At 40.7% G+C, this 19,947-nt stretch overlaps 2 protein-coding genes across 11 annotated transcripts in view; one reads left to right on the forward strand and one right to left on the reverse strand.

Annotated features, from left to right (window-relative positions):
- LOC145362021 (zinc finger CCCH domain-containing protein 10-like) overlaps window positions 1-15,738 on the reverse strand; it is a 30,868-nt gene extending 15,130 nt beyond the window's left edge. Inside the window, exons 1-4 of one of the 7 annotated variants that reach the window (XM_080218050.1) lie at window positions 15,636-15,738; window positions 7,937-8,002; window positions 7,751-7,854; window positions 3,188-4,943 (exon numbers count right to left, since the gene is read on the reverse strand). In XM_080218050.1, the coding sequence (XP_080074176.1) occupies window positions 3,249-4,895 (1,647 nt within the window). In that variant the 5' untranslated portion in view covers window positions 4,896-4,943; window positions 7,751-7,854; window positions 7,937-8,002; window positions 15,636-15,738 and the 3' untranslated portion in view covers window positions 3,188-3,248. The other 6 variants (XM_080218049.1, XM_080218048.1, XM_080218052.1 and 3 more) reach the window with 6 other exon arrangements.
- A 145-nt stretch (window positions 15,739-15,883) lies between these two features.
- zc3h10 (zinc finger CCCH-type containing 10) overlaps window positions 15,884-19,947 on the forward strand; it is a 109,436-nt gene continuing 105,372 nt past the window's right edge. For 2 of the 4 annotated variants that reach the window (XR_013889914.1, XR_013889913.1), the window contains exon 1: window positions 15,909-15,962. The gene's annotated coding sequence lies outside the window, so the exon portion shown is untranslated. Of the gene's footprint in view, window positions 15,963-19,947 lie in introns of all 4 variants that reach the window. The other 2 variants (XR_013889916.1, XM_080218054.1) reach the window with 2 other exon arrangements.

Consider the following 19,947-nt stretch of genomic DNA (forward strand, 5'->3'; position numbering starts at 1 on the left):
GCTCAGAACAGTAGTGTTTGCTGTATTTTGGAGACCAAAATTTTCAAAAGTTCCATATTTCCCATGTTGCATTCCCAAACTCCTGACTGTTGGTTTTGGCCCTTTAATCCTCCCCAACAGTACATTTTCTACTCAGTTCCCTCATTGAAAGTAATGCCACTATTACATAAATAGAAACTCCCATGTGCAATTTTAAAAAGTTAGAAATCTGTAATTCAAAGTACCAAATACAACAATTGGAAACAAGAAACTAGCAAAAAGTTAAAACCATCTTGAAGCTAACAACTGTACGGAACATTTAGGAAATTGTATAGCTATTTATTCCCCCTTAAACAAATTGGATGCAGGCACAGGTTTATTTTCAGAATTCACCTCTCTCCATTTGGAAGTACCTTCTCTTTGCACCTCCTTCAGATGCCCCATCTTATCATGCAGTGGAGCAAGTTGTTGACATACCTAATGGTGTTAATTGTTTGAGCAAGGGTCAATGAAATGGGCACAATTCTGTACTACATATACAAATTACAGTAGAAATCTGAACTGCCAACCAACTACATGACACACATTGTATTTTACATTATTTACAGCAGTTCACTTTCTTTTATATCCTATGTATAATTGCAAGTCTTCCCCTCCCTCTTTTTTCTCTGCCAATTTTCTGTTCTCATCCTCCCCACCCAAAGGCCCTGACATCATGCTGAAGTATAGTTCAACTGGGGGTCCACTGGTATGTCGCCCAACTGACATACTTTCATTTGAGCCAAGACAGTGCAGGCTATTCAACCGAGGGAGGAGGAAACATTACACTGAGCCAGATTCCATCCTCGCTCAACATCACTTATACATTTATACTACTGATGACCAAAAATATATTTTAGTCATATATACGTATCTACTGTCTATATAGTACTTTTTTGTGTCTGTATGAAAGTATGCTTTTTATTTGTTCTGATTGGCTTTGCGATTTTGCTGCTGATTCAAAAACAAAAAGCAGCCATACTTATGCCATGTACATTGGGAAGGCACCCTGAAACCCTCTGACAATGGCATCAGGTGAGCATCCTGACCAGATACAGAAATGGCACAATAATGAGTGTTGAGCCTCAACCTTCCAACAATGTCATGACAAAAAAATGAGCAACCGGCAATTCTTTCTCCACATCTTCTGTGGCAATGCTGCTCTCATCTAGTAATTGCTGACCACCCAGCCTCCATGCTCTAGGCACTAAATCGAATACATATTTGTTACATACACATTTTTGTTGTTTCACAAAGTTGCAGTATTGTAGCATTCTACAATAATTTTTATATTGGGGGTGGGGGGTTTACAGTAGATAAGTCTGTGATGAGAATGGACTCATTTTATTTTTAAAAACATCTTTTATAGTCCAATCTTCAGAGGGCTTGTACAGGTTTGAAAAGAAAAAAAAACAGGAAATACAAAAGCAACAAATGGTTTGGTCAGGAACTCTATTTGTACAAAAACATAAAAGCAAACATATAAATGTGATGACGAGAAAAACAAAATGAGCCACAATGTTCGTTAGTTGAATAATTTCAACTAAATGCACATGAATGACTGAAAATGAACCTTTCATTATGCATAACTGCTTTGAGATGGGATAGATACAGAATGTTTGTCTGCAAATATCAGAGAGATTTAAATCTAACAAAGCAAGCAATTTATTCCTACTTTGTTTCAGGTAACCCCAACCATAATCTTGGAATAAAGAAATGGAAAAATAAAACATTTGTCGTATAAGATTACTGGTTTAAACAAAACACTAAAAGCACATCAGTAAATAACTAAAAAAGTGACAATTTCATAAATTGCTGGGAGAAGAAAAGGAAAGTAAGTAGTTTGGAAATTTGTATGGTATCCCACTGAATCATTTGTTTTGATGGACTGTCGATCCATCACTGATCTTGCAGATTCTTTTGTTTAGTTTATACAGAGGAAGTCTTGCCATCAGTATTTCTTAAAAACAATTTTTCACTTAACAAAGAGCTCATTAATACAATTTGAATTTGAACGCTCAAAGTTGATGAACTGTGAACAAGACAGCTTGATGACCATCAGTAGTTGGGAGTCATTAGCCCACGGTGCTTCAGGTGATCTTATTTCAAATGCATGCATGTCATGTTAGCCCCATGTTACTGCATTTATAGGAAGATAGACATTTTTGTAGATTTGCAGTCCCCACTCCCCCAAAGTCAGTGGGGGAAACTGTCCCATTTCTCTTACAGGACAGTTTCTCCAACAGAAAGAATAGATAGACATCTGTGATGCCAACTTCCGTATATCCTCCAATTACTGCACTGACCACAATCAAAGCAGTCGTGTATTTTTTTTGGGAGGGGGTAGTGGCAAGAGTGATTTACTTTTATTTCTGTAAAAACGTCCTGGTTTAAAAACATGTCAACTGCTGAACAGGCGCAATGCTTTTTAGCGCATGCACAGTTTTTCTTTAAAAAGCTACTTTTTTGTTGTTGAATGAAACGAGTTTTACAAGAGCGGACAGAGCAGCCATAGTGCAGGCAAAACTATTCCAACTGCAGCAGTAGGAGAACTTAAGTTGGTCTGGGTATCGCAATGTGCAGTCAAAAACATTGCTTTCCCTAAATGCGAGCAAAACAAAATCCACACCTTTTCTGACACCAAGTTTTCAAAGCATTCAAAAACATGGCTTCTGTTTAATCTGTCCTTTTCAAAAACATTTGCAACTTATATAGTGGCAAACTGAAGGATAGTTTAATTTCAGTTTGCTACTACTGCTGAGGTACAATTCTGGATTGGCAGCTCCCTTGGTGAGTTCATCAACACTCACCATTTGACACAGGAATAAAAATCATCCTCATCGATTCACTGTTTTTGCAAAAGGGTTGCTGATGGCGAGACTCCCTCTTTTGAGGATCATATTTAAACTAGTTTTCACAATTGCGATGGGAAGCAACAAGGAAACAGAAACCAAAAAGAGAAAATGTTGGAAAATCTCAGCAGGTTTGGCAGCATCTGTAAGGAGAGAAAAGACCTGACATTGAGTCCAGATGACCCTTTGTCAAAGCTAAAAGGCATAGAAAGTGCAAAAGGTCATCTGGACTCGCAATGTCAGCTCTTTTCCCTCCTTACAGATGCTACCAGACCTGCTGAGATTTTCCAACATTTTCTCTTTTGGTTTCAGATTCCAGCATCTGCATTAATTTGCTTTTAACAAGGAAACAGAAATCTTTTGTAATATCTTCCAACCTCAACTCTCTTCTGCACGACAGAGGAACCTCATACTCTGTGACGCATTTGGATAACTGACCATTTGAGTGGTGGTGTAACTCATGGCAATTCCTGGTAGGGATTGTGTACCTGCCACTGGTGTAGGGAGGGCAAGTGGTGCCATTGAGACTGGCGATGCCATCCCCTGGGCATAGGGTGCAGCGATAGAAGCGCTAAGACGGGGTGGACTTTGGGATGTAGCTTCAGCACACAAAGCATTATGAGCTCTAGCTTGCGCTATCAACTCCTGATGAGAAATGGGCTGTGACCTCAGTGTCTGGTTGCTCAGGGTGGTATGAGTCTCCACTATGCTATGGTTATAGTTAGTAACAGTGTGCATGGTTGGTTGTTGCGTTGGGTCAGCCCCAGTTTTCAGGATCCCCAACTTCACCTGCTTGCGCAGATCTGCATTCTGTTCCAGAAGGATCTCATTGGTCAGCATTAGACTTGACACCTGCTTTTTGAGTTCTTCATTGCGCTTTCTGAGCATATGATTTTCCTCCTCCAAAAAACTCAATTCACGTGGGCGCAGACTAGGAGTGCTATAATCAAATACTTCAAACCGCAGGCCCTCGACCCTCCTCCTTTTCGGATGTTGTTCATAATCACATCTTTCAGTCTCATAGAGGTCATCCAAACGATCATATCTACAAATCTCGGGAGAAAGTTCTCTATCTTGTGATGACACTCTTTCTACAATTTTTTTATCATTGTCATCACGTTTCAAATGCTGGAACTTACATTTGGAACCTCTTCGACACTTGCCTTTTAGAAAGTCACGGCAGAATGGGATTTCCTTTGTAATAAGAGGAAGGTTAGAGGGCGAGAGCCCAAAAGTCACAGCCACTGTCTGTTGTAAGTGGGCAGGAAGCTTTCCTGTTTTATTGTAGTAATTTTCTTCCCCCTTTGTCCCGTGAATGAATGTGCAGTTCTCACGGGTACATTTGCTATTCTGAAAGTACTGACAAAAGATTGACTCATGCCGCATGTCACCTACATTGTACGCTTCAACATTGTCCGGGTGGAAGTACCTGCAATTCTTACCACGGTTGCAGACATTGCGCAGAAAGTCGCGACAAACATTCAGTTTGCTCTTGCTAGCCTCATATTTGCTATTATTGACTAAATTATCAGCGTCATCACTTAGGTCAGTATGGTTGGAGACCTCAATGTCATCTGGGTGGAAGTACCTGCAATTCTTACCACGATTGCAGAGATTGCGCAGAAAGTCTCGGCAAATGTTCTGTTTGCTTTTGCCAGCCTCATCATTGCCGATGTTGGCTAAATTATCAGTGTCATTCCTTACATCAGTGAGGTCAGAAGCCTCAACATCATCTGGGTGGAAGTACCTGCAATTCTTACCACGGTTGCAGAGATTGCGCTGAAAGTCTCGGCAAATGTTCTGCTTGCTTTTACCAGCCTCATCATTGCCGATGTTGGCTAAATTATCAGTGTCGTTCCTTATGTCGGCAAGGTCGGTGGCCTCAATATCATCTGGGTGGAAGTACCTGCAATTCTTACCACGGTTGCAGACATTGCGCAGAAAGTCTCGGCAAACATTCCGTTTGCTCTTGCCAGCCTCATATTTGCCGCTGTTGACTAAATTATCAGTGTCGTTCTCGGACATGTTTCCAGATTATTTCTGCGCTACTCAGCCAAGGCTCTCAATAAACAACTGCAAAAGAAAAAGAAGCCAGGTCTTTTACAATGAACAAGAGATTAATCTACAAAGTAACTGTGGTTAATCCCTTTCTCACAAAACATTGTAGGTGCACTGACATCATGAATTCAATTTACAAAATACTTTAGAGGGTGGTATAAGAAGTTTTGTTTAAAAAAAAAAGCACACAGGGAGAAGAAATATTAGTTTAACTTGGATCTTGTGACAGTAACAATGACAAAATTATCAGCATTTGCCACTACTCGTCTGTAACTGATTGCAACTTCTAGAATCCACACATGGGAATCAAGAAGTTGTCGTCAGTGATTTTACTCTCCTCTGGATGAAGTATTAATTTGTCTTCTTACTTTTCAAATAACATATTAATGCATTACAGGAGGGTTTTTTGAAAAAGACACTGGCACAATAAAATAATGTCCTTTTCAATCATTCTTGCTATCTAGATAGTAAATATTTGAAAAATATTCTTATTGTAATTTTTGTAGGAATTTATAAAGGGACTTGCAATCAGCAGTGGAAATAAACTACTGAAGAAACATGCTGAAGAACAAAGGAAAGAAATGGTGCTGATTTAGGTCACAACAGACTAGAGTTCAATCTTCCAACAATTAAACGTTATTCTAATAACTGCTGTGTAAATAACTTAAAATTCAACCTCTGACTTTTCACATGGAATTTCACAACTGAATTTATGTGCCTACTCTACTGCAGAAAATTCTTATAGCTAATCATTTCAGAATTGGCCCTCAAATTCTGGTATTTTAAAAGAAATTAAGACAAAATAGTTTTGATGTTCATACTTAAACACTTAATGCCAGAAATATCAAGACAAGTATTTGATTTCTACTTCAACAAATTAAGTATGACACGTATACTTTAGACTGTTAACTACATTCCCAAATTGCAAACTTGCAATATTAAACACAAACACAATCATGACATGTTGAAATATAGATTCATTTATACCATGCTACAACTTTTATTCACAAAAAAAATTTATGGAAAATATAGGTATTTAATACAAGTAGCATCAAGTTGCAATTTAGCAGCGATTTGAAAATTAAACAGAAGCAACCCAATTTTCTTTGCCATCTTCAACATATATTGTCAACTTCATTGCAAGCTTTATTATTGGAAATAAATGCAGTGGATGAGAGAATCCACATCCCTCTTACACTGCAATGTTTGACTCAGATTGCAACTTCCTTCACACCCTTTAATGAGGCAATAAAATATTTCTCCAAATTTTTCAAGTAATTCCTCTCTCTCAAATCCAACTAACAACTATCACATTTTCTCATTGCCCGAACCTTGGTTCTTCTTTGTAATTTTACATCATCTCCTCTATTTCTAAAATTATTCCCAAGAAGCTGTGCTGCTTTCATGGCAAAAACCTTTCCTTCCCCATTAATCCCCTGTCACCATCCCCTCGGTACCTCTTAATTCTTCACTAAAAGTATGTCTAATCATAAATTTGAATACTGTTCTCATTGCCAAGAGATTGAATCTTCTGTCATCTCTCATATTTCTGTACCTGATGCAAGAAAAGCTTCCCGTCTGTTAGCCAATTGTCTTCACCCTCTTTTTCTATTAATAGCTTTTAAATTTTAATTTGTATTAATATATTAATCCAATGCTCATCTGAATTTTCTTCTTTGGTGCCTCCCAAACTCTGAATATGCACTTTTCCTACATTCTCACAGTGATTAAGGAACAGTGCAATGAGCTTTGATTTAACTCATACTTTCTCATGACTTTTTAGAGTTGGCATTTTTATCTCTTTTTCTCTGACCTAATTATTACATCCCTGTTTACCTCATCTATTCATTTTTTTGTGGTGCCTTAGAGCCTAAGCCTCTTAATTTTAGAAAATCATCTCGATCCCTCCACCAGCAGCACATCACTGAACAGAAGGGGAAAGGATCTGCTGCATTTTATTTTCTGCTACCAGAGTACAGCCCTGTTACTGACAGTAATCTAAAACATGTAAAAAGGATTCAGTTGCATAAAAAGTGGAAACTATTGCTCCAATTCCTCAAAGTTCCATGCAAGAATGTCACAAACTATCTGACAAATTGCTTCAACTTTGGTTCATCAAACTTAAAAAAAAATTTGCTGATTTCAAGAGCAGCATGCTAACACTGAACACTTTTGCCAAGATAATGTTGACAAGAGACAGCATACAATTTGAAATTGTGTTGTGCCCTTGCGAGTTTTGAACTTTCGGTTCTGCTCCAAATTTGGCAAATAATCCCAACCAATTTCTGCTGCAATGTTTGATTCCTGAACTCACTTTAAATGTTATTACACAGAGCAGGAAAAAGCATCCCTTAACTATTTTTTCACCTAAGAGATACAAATGGGACAGTACTCTACACCCAGTGACTATTTTTTAAAAAAAAACGAATAGCAATCCAGTCCAGTCAAAAAGCACATCAATCCGTTCTGCCTCTCATCACCACCAACTCAGTAGGCAAATGGAACTTATGGTGCCATACTGAGTAACCATACAGGACAGCATAGTGCCAAGTTCACCCACAGTCTGCACTGAATTAACTCAACCAGGACTGCTGTGGAGGAATAAAATTGGAATTAACTTCCCTTGATTATTAAAATCAAACAAAAAGCTTGGGTTCTAGCTTGAACACCGTTAAAAAGTACATATATGGACTGTGGGCAAAGACACAATTAAGCTTGCCAACGTGTTTCCATGGTTGAGTAATTACCAATTTTTATACTTGGGTTACTAACGACCACTTAGACAAAACACGAAAGGAATGTTGTCACCTACGAACACATACCTCAGCATGAGCTATGACCTTTAGAAGGGGCTAGGCCGGACAGACAGATCATAATCTTCAAGATTATTTCTAAGGTCTTTCAGAATGTAAGGTACTAATGATAGCTGCAAATGGAAAGCGAAATCTGGTCATTCAAGACAGGATGGCAGAGAGAAAAATATAAGAATCATTTACCCTCCCTCGTACCTTTGAAGAGTTAAATCTTATTGCTTATTCCTCCTCTGCCTCTTGAACGGCAAAAGATGCAGCGACCTAAAGAGGAAGATGGGGATTAAGGAACATTGTATAACTTGTTATATCTGAAATCATTTTAATTCAATTGTCAAGATTTTTTAAAAAGTTAACTCATTTACTTTGAATCATAGTTTTTTTTGAGTTACAGTGGCTCAGCGGATAAATGTCCATCTTGTGTGGCACTGCACTCATCAAGGAGGAAGGTTTCAGCTTCAAGCATTGCAGAATTATCTGACTGGAGAATGCATAGCAGTGAAATATAGAAGGGCACGGGGTAGTGTAGCGTGCCGACATTCTGGGCTCGGGTTTAAAAGGAAGATTGGTGTATGTGCTTGGATAAAACACCAGAGGCTGGCCAGCAGCCTTGCTCGGTCCTCGGCCATACTACCAACAGAAAAGCTGTTCCAACATGGAATAAACGGGACAGAGTGATTTCAAATAATGTTTTAAGTGAAAAATTAAATCAAAATTATATTGGCGGCTGGTAATTGAAAATAATATTTCCAGCATGTGTACCGTTTAAAACGTTCATTATTTAGGTTTTCATTTATACATTATCCTTTCGTATAACAAGTTCGCAATTCCGTTCTTTCAAGCCAGTTATGGCTTTTCACATCAACAATAATGACGAAGACCCTCGTTTCCCAGGAATAATTCTCCTTCTTGGGCCTACCGGCAGTCAGTCAGAAACTCGCGCGAAACGGTGCTGTTGACAGTTTTGGTGGCGGAAAGTTCTCGAACTTGCTTCGAGGCTTCAACTGCGCTTTTAGGCCTCAACCGATTTACTCAAATTACTACAACAGCCAGCGCACAAATGGAAAAAAAAACACGTTTGTAAAACTACAGAAACAAACAATTACACTCGGTCGACCCTGGAATTAAATCGATATGCAAAATTCAAGGAAACAGAACCACATTTACCTACACGGTTCAAGCCTTTTTCCTCCCTCAGTCCTCCAAGTACAACGAACATAGACTCAGGTCCTCCGAGCCAAGAACAACCGGAGAAGACGCTTTCGCAGTCTCTCTGCAGCCATTGTTCAGTGAACAGCAACTGCTTCCACCCTATCACAAACCTTCCCTTGTGTTCTTGCCCTTTCTCTGCCTCTGGACTTCTTTAAACCTCGCATTTCTAACTTTTTCCCAGTTCTGAAGAAAAGTCAGAGACTTTGAAAGGTTAGCTCTATTTCTGTTTCTCCACAGATGCTACCTAACCTGCTGAGGTTTTCCAGCACTTTGTTTTGATCTGATTTCCAGCAACTGTAGTATTTTGATTTTGCATTTAGCATTTAATTTGCTGCCACTTCTGTTCCAACAATGCCTTAAGAATGTCCTGCTCTTATCTTCAACGGGATTTCCACTTACCTCTTCTATCTTAGAATCCCTACAGTGCAGAAGAGGCCATTCGGCCCATCAAGTCTGCACCTATTCTGTGATACAACATCCCACTAAGCTCCGCCCCCGCCGATCACCATAACCAATCCACCAAATTGACACACATTTGGACTGCGGGAGGAAACCAGAGCACCCAGAGAAAACCCATGCAGACACAGGGAGAACATGCAAACTCCACACAGACAATCACCCACAGCTGGATACGAACCCAAGTCCCTGGCGCTGTCAGGCAACAGTGCTGACCGCTGTGCCACCCATATGTGTCCTCCTTCAGCTCCCAAGAGTTTTGCTGCTCCTTCCGAAGTTAACACTCTTGCTCTTCCTTGTCTGAAGAACAGCAGCCCCTGTCAACTTTGTCAGATGGGAGTCACCTCACGCTGCTGATCTGGAAAATAATTTGGTCCCTTCTTGGCTCTTTCTTCATACTGGTTTTCTTTACCAGCTGAAATTCCCTCTGTTGACCCTCTGCGGATTCCTCCTTCAGTGATTCAGCCTGCTGAGGAGTGGCAGCTTTGGTGGACAGTGCTGATGTTTGGTTTCTGCTGCTTCACTCTTTTCCTTCCTCTTGTCTATCTGTCCTCCTTCAGCCCATTGTCTTCATCTTCAATCTCACTTCTTTGGCCAGGAATCTTGCTTCTGCTCAATGGACATTTTCTCCTGTCTCCAGAATTCTTGTATCACCTGGACTTGCTCTGGCCTCTTATCCTCTTTTGATTGGGAACTGCTGGTGTGACTCCGGACATCTTAATTTCACTGCTCTGTTTGCTCACTTTGACTTACCTCCCTTTGAACTTGCAGCGCTCCACTCCCTCAGGTCCAAACCCTCTGCGACTGGATCCTGAACTTCCCAACCCACAGACCACAATCAGTAAGGATAGGCAACAACACTTCCTCCACGATCATCCTCAACAGTGGTGCCTCACAAGGCTGTGCCCTCAGTCCCTTACTATACTCCTTATACACCTTTGACTGTACGGCCAAATTCCCCTCCAACTCAATTTTCAAGTTTGCTGACGACACCACCATAGTGGGTCGGATTTCAAACAATGACGAGACAGAGTACAGGAAGGAGATAGAGAATCTGGTGAACTGGTGCGATGGCAATAATCCCTCTCTCAATGTCAACAAAATGAAGGAGATAGTCATCAACTTCAGGAAGCGTAAAGGAGAACATGCCACTGTCTACATCAACGGGGATGAAGTAGAAATGGTCGAGAGCTTCAAGTGTTTAGATGTCCAGATCACCGACAACCTGTCCTGGTCCCTCCGTGCCAACACTACAGTTAAGAAAGCCCACCAACGCCTCTACTTTCTCAGAAGACTAAGGAAATTTGGCATGTCAGCTATGACTCTCACCAACTTTTACAGATGCACCATAGAAAGCATTCTTTCTGGTTGTATCACAGCTTGGTATGGCTCTGGCTCTGTCCGAAACTACAAAAGGTTGTGAATGTAGCCCAATCCATCACTCAAACCAGCCTCCTAGTCATTGACTCTGTCTACATTTCCCACTGCCTCGGAAAAGCAGCCAGCATAATTAAGGACGCTGCTCACCCCGGACATTCTCTCTTCCACCTTCTTCCGCCGGGAAAAAGATACAAAAGTCTGAGGATGTGTACCAACAGACTCAAGAACCACTTCTTCCCTGCTGCCATCAAACTTTTGAATGGACCTACCTCGTATTAAGTTGATCTTTCTCTGCACCTTAGCTATGACTGTAACAGTACATTTTGCACTCACTCTCCTCTATATATGGTATGCTTTGTATGGTGTGCATGGAACAATACTGTCACTGTATACTAATACATGTGAGAATAAATCAAATGTGCTGACAAGGCTGGGACTGTTGTTGTCTGCTGAATGGACTTCTACCTTGCAAAGACTAAACATCACTTTCCCCTACCACTCCCTGGACCATGACTCCACCACTGAACATCAAACCTTCATTTCCCAGAATTACTGATGTCATCTTTTCTGGAATTCTTTCCTCCATAACCTCCAACTTTTACAGCTCGCTCTAACTCTTTCCCCAGATTCACAAACAGGACTGCCTTGATGACTCATCGTTTCACCTATTCTTGTCCATTGAACTGATTTCTTCCGATTTCAACTCTTTTTTCTCCTTTTGTCCAGTCTCATCTCATCTAGAACATAGAACTGTACAGCACAGTACAGGCCCTTCGGCCTGTTGTGCCAAGTTATGTCTGAACCCAAGATCAAGCTATCCCACTCCCTATCATTCTGGTGTGCTCCATGTTCATATCCAATAACAGCTTGAAAGTTCCTAAAGTGTCTGACTCCACTATCACAGCAGGCAGTGCATTCCACACCCCAATCACTCTCTGAGTGAAGAATCTACCTCGGACATCCCTCCTATATCTCCCACTATGAACCTTATAGTTATGCCCCCGGCAACAGCTACATCCACCCAAGGAAATAGTCTCTGCACGTCCACTCTATCTATCCCCCTCATCATCTTATAAACCTCTATTTAAGTCACCTCTCATCCTCCTCTGCTCTAAAGAGAAAAGCCCTAGCTCCCTCAACCTTTTCTCATAAGACCTACCCTTCAAACCAGGCAGCATCTTGGTCAATCTCCTCTGCACTCTCTCCAACACTTTCACATCCTTCTTATAGTGAGGTGACCAGAACTGCACACAATATTCCAAATGTGGTTTCACCAAGGTCCTGTATAGATGCAGCAAAACCCCACGACTCTTAAACTCAAACCCCCTGTTAATAAACGCTAACGGCTCTATCCACTTGAGTGGCAACCTTCAGAGATCTGTGGATATGAACCTCAAGATCTCTCTGTTCCTTAGAACCCTGCCGTTGACCCTGTAATCGGCATTCAAGTTTGTCCTACCAAAATGAATCACCTCACACTTATCAGGGTTAAACTCCATCTGCCACTTTTCGGTCCAGTTCTGCATCCTATCAATGTCTCTTTGCAGCCTACAAGACTTCCTCCACTTCATCCACTACTCCACCAATCTTGGTGTCATCAGCAAATTTACTAACCCACCCTTCAGTCCCTCTTCCAAGTCATCTACATCCATGATTTTATTTTGCCCTCTGCCACTTTTAACAGTTTCTTGTTTTCAGGCCCTAACTATCTCCTTTTCACCATGAATTTACAATCCCTCCAAGTCTCCAACCCCCCCATCAGGACAGTCTTGGGGCTTCTTCCTTGAATGGAGACACAATAAGTCCTCATCTGCCACCATCCTTCTGCACCTGGCTGATCTTGTTCTCACATTGAACAATATATCCTTTGGTTTCACTAATTTCCTCTAAATAAAAAAAGAGCTGCTACACGAACTCATATGGGTCATTTACTGCTCTTATCCTGAACTGGAAAATCTAATCAATTTTTCTTCCAATTTCCACCTTTGCTTTCATGATCCATTTCTGACTCATCCCTTCCCTTCCTCAACTTACCTGTTGCCATTTTTGGGGATAATCCCATTGATTCCCACAGCTACTTTGACTACACTTGCTCATACCCTCCTTCCATTGATTTCATTCTCTCAGTTTCTCTGTCTTTGGATCTACTCTGGCAATGCCAACTTCCATACTAGTGCTGCTGATATGCCTTCCTTTTAGTCATGTTGCCATGGAATCCTCACTCGGCCCATCTTTCCCAAACATCTTTATTGGGCTTCATGAGAAATGCATCTTTGATGGAATAACACCGAACCTAATTCATGCATATTTCCGATATGTAGACAATGTGTTTGAATCTGCAGCTGCATGCAAGAACTTCATTACACAGTTTAATCTGCAAATTCACCTTTGAAATGGGGCAATCAAATCAGATTTCTTTCCTTGATGTGCTATTTGAATAGTTGAGAAATATGCCTGGGGGTTCTCTACTATCGTCGCTTGCAAGCCTACCTATACTAATCAATATGCATTGGGATTCCTATAGTTCCATGCGCTATAAGATTGGCTTTATTGGCAACCTCATAAATAGGGCCCAAGCCATTTGTTCACAGTGAAAACTAGATGCTGAAATAGGGTGCATCAAAGCTATCCTGTGAGATGGCTATCCTGATCAGGCTGCATGTTGTGAAATCTCAGGAATGGACCTACCGCTGCTACTTGTGGTCCTGAAAAGTGGCCAGTTTGCCTCAAATTACCCTGGAAGAGTAAGGTATCTCAAAAATTTGAGCAACAGATAACCCCAGCCGTTTTGTACTGCCACAATACAGTATCAACACAAGTGGTATTTGCTGGGAACAAGATGCTGCTGTCAAGTCAAAAAGATATTCTGCCTATCACACTAATGAATAATGTGGTAAGTGAATTTCATTGCTTGTGTGATGCTCGATATATAGGTCACCTGTCCTAAAGACTAGCAGATCATGTCAAACAACATGTCTATTTGCCAAAACAGGCAAAGTATTGACTGTACCCAACCAGCCTGTGCTGGCAAAACATAGTGTCCAACATTACACATGATTTTGTGATTGGAGAACATTTGCTAAACAATCCAGAGTGTGCTAAGAATTACACTGGCAACCAAATATCAGTTGGGCTCACAGTATGGCTCACTTACACATGCTAAAAGTTATATTTATTAATATACAGGGCCATGTCCTTTGCAGACAGAAAGGACACGGACACAAATTGCACCCTTTTCAACAAAACAATGTGGGAAACAGCCACTCTCTGGCTCATTCCCCAGAACAATGCCTTTATCAGCATTGACTTGCTTGGTTTGAATTTAAATAAAGCAGTTAACTGGGGTATTCTCCATGACAATGCCTCTACCAGAATTCACTGCCAACCAATCAGCATTCTCTTCTCATGCAGTATAAATTGTTGTTCCCTTTACATTTTATATTCTTGAAAATTGTCCTAACGAGTGTAAGACAAAGAGCTTCAATGTGTGTCTTTCTTTAATGTGGAGTTGGCGGCGTTGGACTGGGATAGGCACAGTAAGTAATCTCACAACACCAGGTTACAGTCCAACAGGTTTATTTGGTCGCACAAGCTTTTGGAGTGCTGCCCCTTCATCACCTGATGAAGGAGCAGTGCTCCAAAAACTCATGCTACCAAATAAACCTGTTGGATTTTAACCTGGTGTTGTGAGACTACTTACTGTATCTTTCTTTACTAATAGTCTTCCTTTTTCCTCATGCAAGGCTCCGTCACCTCAGTGGTAGACAGGGCCCTTGATTCTACACATTTCATTTCACGCACTTTTGCTCCCATCTCTTTACCTGCCTCCCAGAACGATGATAGGGTTTTCCTTGTCCTCATCCCACTGGTCTCTGTATTCAACAAATCATCTTCTGCCATTTTGGCCCCCACTGGCACGATACTACCACCAAACACATCTTCCTTCCCCTCCCCTCCCCTCAGCATTCCAAAGGGACTGTTCATTCTGTGACACCCTGGTCCACTCCTCAATCCCCCCAACACTCTCCCTCCTACCAACGAGTTTCTTGTGCAAGTGCGCGAGATACAACACTTGCCTCATCCCCCCTCATTGTGCAAGGCCCAAACAGTCCTCCAAAGTGAAGCAGTGATTTTACATGTACATCTCTCAATTTAGTATACTGTGTTTGCTACTCCTGATGCAAATCTTCTATAAAGAACAGAAAATTACAGCACAGGAACAGGCCCTTTGAGCCTGCACTGACTGTGCTGCCCAACTGAACTAAAATCCTCTACTCTTCCGGGGACCATATCCCTCTATTCCCATCCTATTCATGTATTTGTCAAGACGCCCCTTAAAAGTCACTATTGTAGCTACTTCCACTATCTACCCCAGCAGCGAGTTCCAGGCACCCATCATGAGGGAGACCAAACCTAGACTGGGTGACTGCTTTGTGGAACACCTCCATTCAGTCCACAAGTCTGAGCTTCCACTTGCCTGTAATTTTCATTCTGTACTCTCTGTCGTTACCCTACTGCAGTGTTCTAATGAAGCTCAAGAAACAACATGTCATCTTTCTATTAGGCACTTCTGGACTCATTGAGTTGAACAACAAATCCTGAAACCATTTATTCAACTGTTGGTGATGATTCTACTTTCCCATTCACACCTCTAATAGTCCCATCTTCTGTTTCTCCACTCGCTCCATCACCATCTCATTTTTCCCTCCAGCAACCTGTCATTTACTCATTTCTGCCTTCCACCCCATCAGAAACCTTCCTTTTAATCTTCCCTCACCCCACCATCCCCCTTTCCCTGCCCTTGTACTTGGTTAAAAGCTGTTCCCATTTCTGATGAAAGGTCACTGACCTGAAACGTTTCTGTCTGAAATTTGGTTCTTATTTTTTCTCGGAGATGCTGCCAGATCCGTTGAGCGTTTCCAATATATTCTGGTTTTAATTTCAGATTTCCAGCCGTTGGAGACGGTTGAACGTTGGCAACATTTAATTCGAACATTTATCTTGGAAGGAGGAGAGTTCAGTTCAAATTAGGTTTAATTTAAAATAGAGGATGACATTCGTATTGTGACTGAAAGTAATTAGGCACAGGGATCGCATCTTTGGTGCTGAGCCGCTCTTGTCTGGGAGGACTTGTTTGATGCTTGTTGTGTGTGGAGGAGTGAAGGCGCTGAACCGTGTATGTAAATATATTCCTTTTTTTTCTTGTCCATTTTGTGACCGTTCCGATCCTCTTGGTTGTTTATTCAGAGAGTTTAAATATTCTGAATGAAGGTTTAATTTTCTTTGCGCGTGTATGCCATTGTTTCATGCAACAGAAAGTTAAGGCCTAGACATCCCGCGACAGCCTTTAAATCCTCGACCAGCTTCCGACTATTATACGATGCGGTTTACAGTAAATAGCTCGGAAAATCGGACCTTCAGAAGCATTGTTTTGAGAATTCATGGATCATCCATACATTTGAAACACTAAGAAATCAATGCTTACTATCAGTTTCGGGTGAAATGCTTTAAGTTCATTTTTAGTACAATAGTTTTACTTACATAATGCCTTGATGGGTCAAGGAACTTCATGGGGAGGGATTGAGCCCCCAGTGAGTTAGGTGAGGTGACCCTAAGTGTGGTTGAAGAGAGGATTTTGAGGAGGGGGGCAGGCTCGAAGGGCTAGATGGCCTACTCCTGCTCCTATTTCTTATGTTCTTATGTTCTTATGTTCTTAAGATAGAAGGTGGAAGGAGTCTAGCAAGAGAATTAATTAATATGAATGTTGGTGACTATAGGCTCTGATAGCAAAGGTAAGTTAAAACGTTTGTGATGTTATCAAAGGTAGGTTAAAGCGATTGTGATGTACAGGGAGTTCAGGTTTGAAGAACAAAATGTGAATTGAAACCCAGGACTGGAAAAGATTGTAAAAGTAAGTTGAGGCTGAGGCCATGGAGAGATCTGTTGATGAGAATTTTGAGAGGCGTGGAAGTCGATGCAAACGAGTGGGACTGAATATGGAAAGTACAATTCTAGTTTGAGTGAGGTGGAGTTCTGGGGTCCAGTGAAGATAGTATTAAGTCAAGCTTGGAAGTGATGAACACAAGGAGTTCAGCAGCCATGGGAATGAAAGTGGTTTTTGCAATGAATGTAACTTGAAGCTTGAAACGCGTTTTATGGTTCAGTAGGGTACTTGAGGTTACACACTGTCAGCTTCAGTCTATGCTTGGTGAAATGCAGGTTAGGGTTTAGACCTTCAAATGAGATCTGAATCAGGTACCTTTGCTGGACAAAGTTTTGACTTATCCACAATTTGTTATCCAGTAAGGTGTTGCACAGTACTGAGTTGAGAGCATAACTATCATCAGTATATGAAAGCTAACCCCATGTTTGAAGAGCATGTCATTTTTTAAAATTAGTATATTTTAGACTATAGTACTCCCAAAATAGTTTGTAACTTTCTCTGAAAAATGTTGGAGAAGTTCCACATGAAGGTCTTGCTGGACAGATTGATTATCAAATAAAGCAAATGAGCTCTCTAGAATTTGACAGTGGGTCTGGAAAAGAAAGTTGAACTAGTAATCAGAGGCCCAGGCTAATGATCTGGGGACACAGGCTCAGATTGTATCATGGCAGCTGGTGGAATTCAAATTCAATCTGGAATTAAAAACTAAACTGTTGTTCATTGTTCTAAAAATCACCGGATTCACTAATCTTTCATCCTTACCAGGTCTGGCCGACATGTGACTCCAGACCCACAGCAATGTAGTTGACTCTTAAATGGCCTATCAAGCCATTCAAATCAGGGGCAATTTGGGATGGGCAACAAATACTGGCCTTGTCAGTGGCACCCACATCCCATGAAAGAATTACAAAAAAAGAAAAATGGGGATGAAAATGACCCTGAATATCTATTTCTCAGACACTATGCAATTTTGAAAATGTGCTTAATATGTCACCAGTGTAATTGCTCTGATGCAAATTTAGAAAAGAAAAATCTGAATCCTTAATTGACATCCTGAAATTGGTAACTGAAAAATTTTACAATTGTGTAACAAGGTTTCTTGAAGGACTTTCTTTTTCTCTCTTATGCTGATTCTTTTCTGAAAATAGTGACTCACATGGTCTTATAGTTCCACAACTGTTGATAACTCCTGTGTCTCACCCAAGTGGACATTCATCATTTGCAGACCTGAGCCCTGAGTGCCAGTAAGCTATTTGACCATGAAGAATATTGCAGCCTCCTATTTGTCCGCATAGGCACATTTCCAGTAGTTTAATAGAATTAGCCACACAATGTCATCACTCTGACAGTGCTGATACGTATTATAGTATCAGCCTCTCACAAACGGGCAACAGTACAGACTGTGTGCTTGATGGCAGGGAGCATTTTTCTCCTGAGCTGCTGAGAGTGGAAACATTTTAATATACTTTTGGGAAAGTTGCAATTTCTGCTCATATCGTTGTCCTCTGTTCCTTGTTCCTAGAGTGGTGGCTTGATGTTCGCTAGGAGGCTAGTGGAAAACAGTGCAAGTGCACCATCCAAATGGTTCTGAGATTAGGTAGTTGCGGACAGCAATAAGTCAACCAAGCTTCTGCTTATGCTATGATGTAACTGTTTACTCAAAAGTATGTGACAGTGGTTTGCTTTCCAATTCTTTCTTTCTGCTTCTTACGCTGAGGCAAATCCTGGCTTTTGCTTGATGATGTCACTGGGTTTTTAAAAACTTGATTTTTTTTGGAGCAGTTGCAGGAGTGAGTTTGTATTCTAGCATTCCGTAGCACAGTATGTTATCATGCAGGTTTAGTGTATCTGTAGTTAATTCGAGGGTCACTAAAGTCAATTGTAGCATCCTTATTGTTGCCCTAGCTGGAAATGGCTAACCCAGCAAATACCCGGGGCTGAACTGTCTTTGCTGATCTGGTAATATTCCAGATTAAAATCCTTGAGCATTGGAGGAGCCCTGAGTCTTTCCAATAATTCTGTTTTTCCAGAATTCCACCCCAGTTTATTCTGTGCGATGGTTTATTTGTTTACATGGCATTTTCAGATCATACCTTGATACAATGCACCAGTTGTCATTTAATTGTTTAGTTTTACTGGCTTCTGATTTATGATATTTTATTGGTAGCTATGTGGAAGAAGCGTAATTGGGCAAAGGCTGAAAACTGGCAATCCTACCACTTTTGCGTGGTGTGCAACTTGTTTGCTGTTTGTGATATGCTGAGTGAGAGGTATCTGGATGTATAAGATTTTTTTTTAAATGGTACTGTAGAGTGCAGTTGCTTCTGATTTTTCTTCTTTATACCAAAGCAATTCTGGCCTAAATTTAGCAAGGTTATTCAAAATGCAGACTGGCTATTATGGGTTTTATGCATTAATATCTCATGCTCATGAGGCTGCTTTATTTTAAAGGCAACAGCTTCTATATTTTCACTGATTGTGGATCTCGTGGCTTGCTGTTTAACTCTAGATTCAGCACAAGGCGCTAAACATCAATGTAACTTGTCTTTCCCATCCAAATTTGCATGCAAGAACTGCCTAATATGGTTGTTCATGAGCATCTAATCGATTCCACTTGTTAGACAAGTGCTGCTGTTAAAACTCTTCTTTGCAAAACTAGAATTGCAGTTCATCATATTGAAAGCAGATACCCTGTAATTTTGATATAATGGGGGCCGGGGGATGCGTGGGTTGGTGGCTAATCAGTCTTGACATTTAACAGTTCCAAAAAGATATATTGAAAAACCTTTTGGTAAGCTTTCATTCTAGTTGATATTATGCTACAAGGAATAGAGTGTTTGCCCTGCACTCATTTGAGAAGGAGGATCAATAATTTTCTATTCTGCTGTAGGTGTGCATTCCACTATTGGTTTATAGATTGCTGTCAGATCACACCAGAAATGAGCAGCAGTCATGCTAAATCTTGCAAATTTTGGATATTATATTTTCCAAATAACTGCTTTCTTTTAACTTTTTGCTGGGTCTGATCATTTTGATGAGTGCTGTTTGTTTTGATAAAAGTGAATGTGGAGGCTTTGCACGCACTCTAGTCAGTCATTTCAGAAAAGGTGCAGAATTAATTATGTTATTCATTTCATTGAATTCATAATGGCTGATCTGTGTCAGGATCAGACTTGAGTTGACTTGTTTTGACTACAATCCAAAATGGGGGAACAAC

This window comes from Carcharhinus amblyrhynchos, chromosome X (assembly GCF_965287045.1).
Source record: "Carcharhinus amblyrhynchos chromosome X, sCarAmb.v2.hapA, whole genome shotgun sequence".
Lineage (NCBI taxonomy): Eukaryota > Metazoa > Chordata > Chondrichthyes > Carcharhiniformes > Carcharhinidae > Carcharhinus > Carcharhinus amblyrhynchos.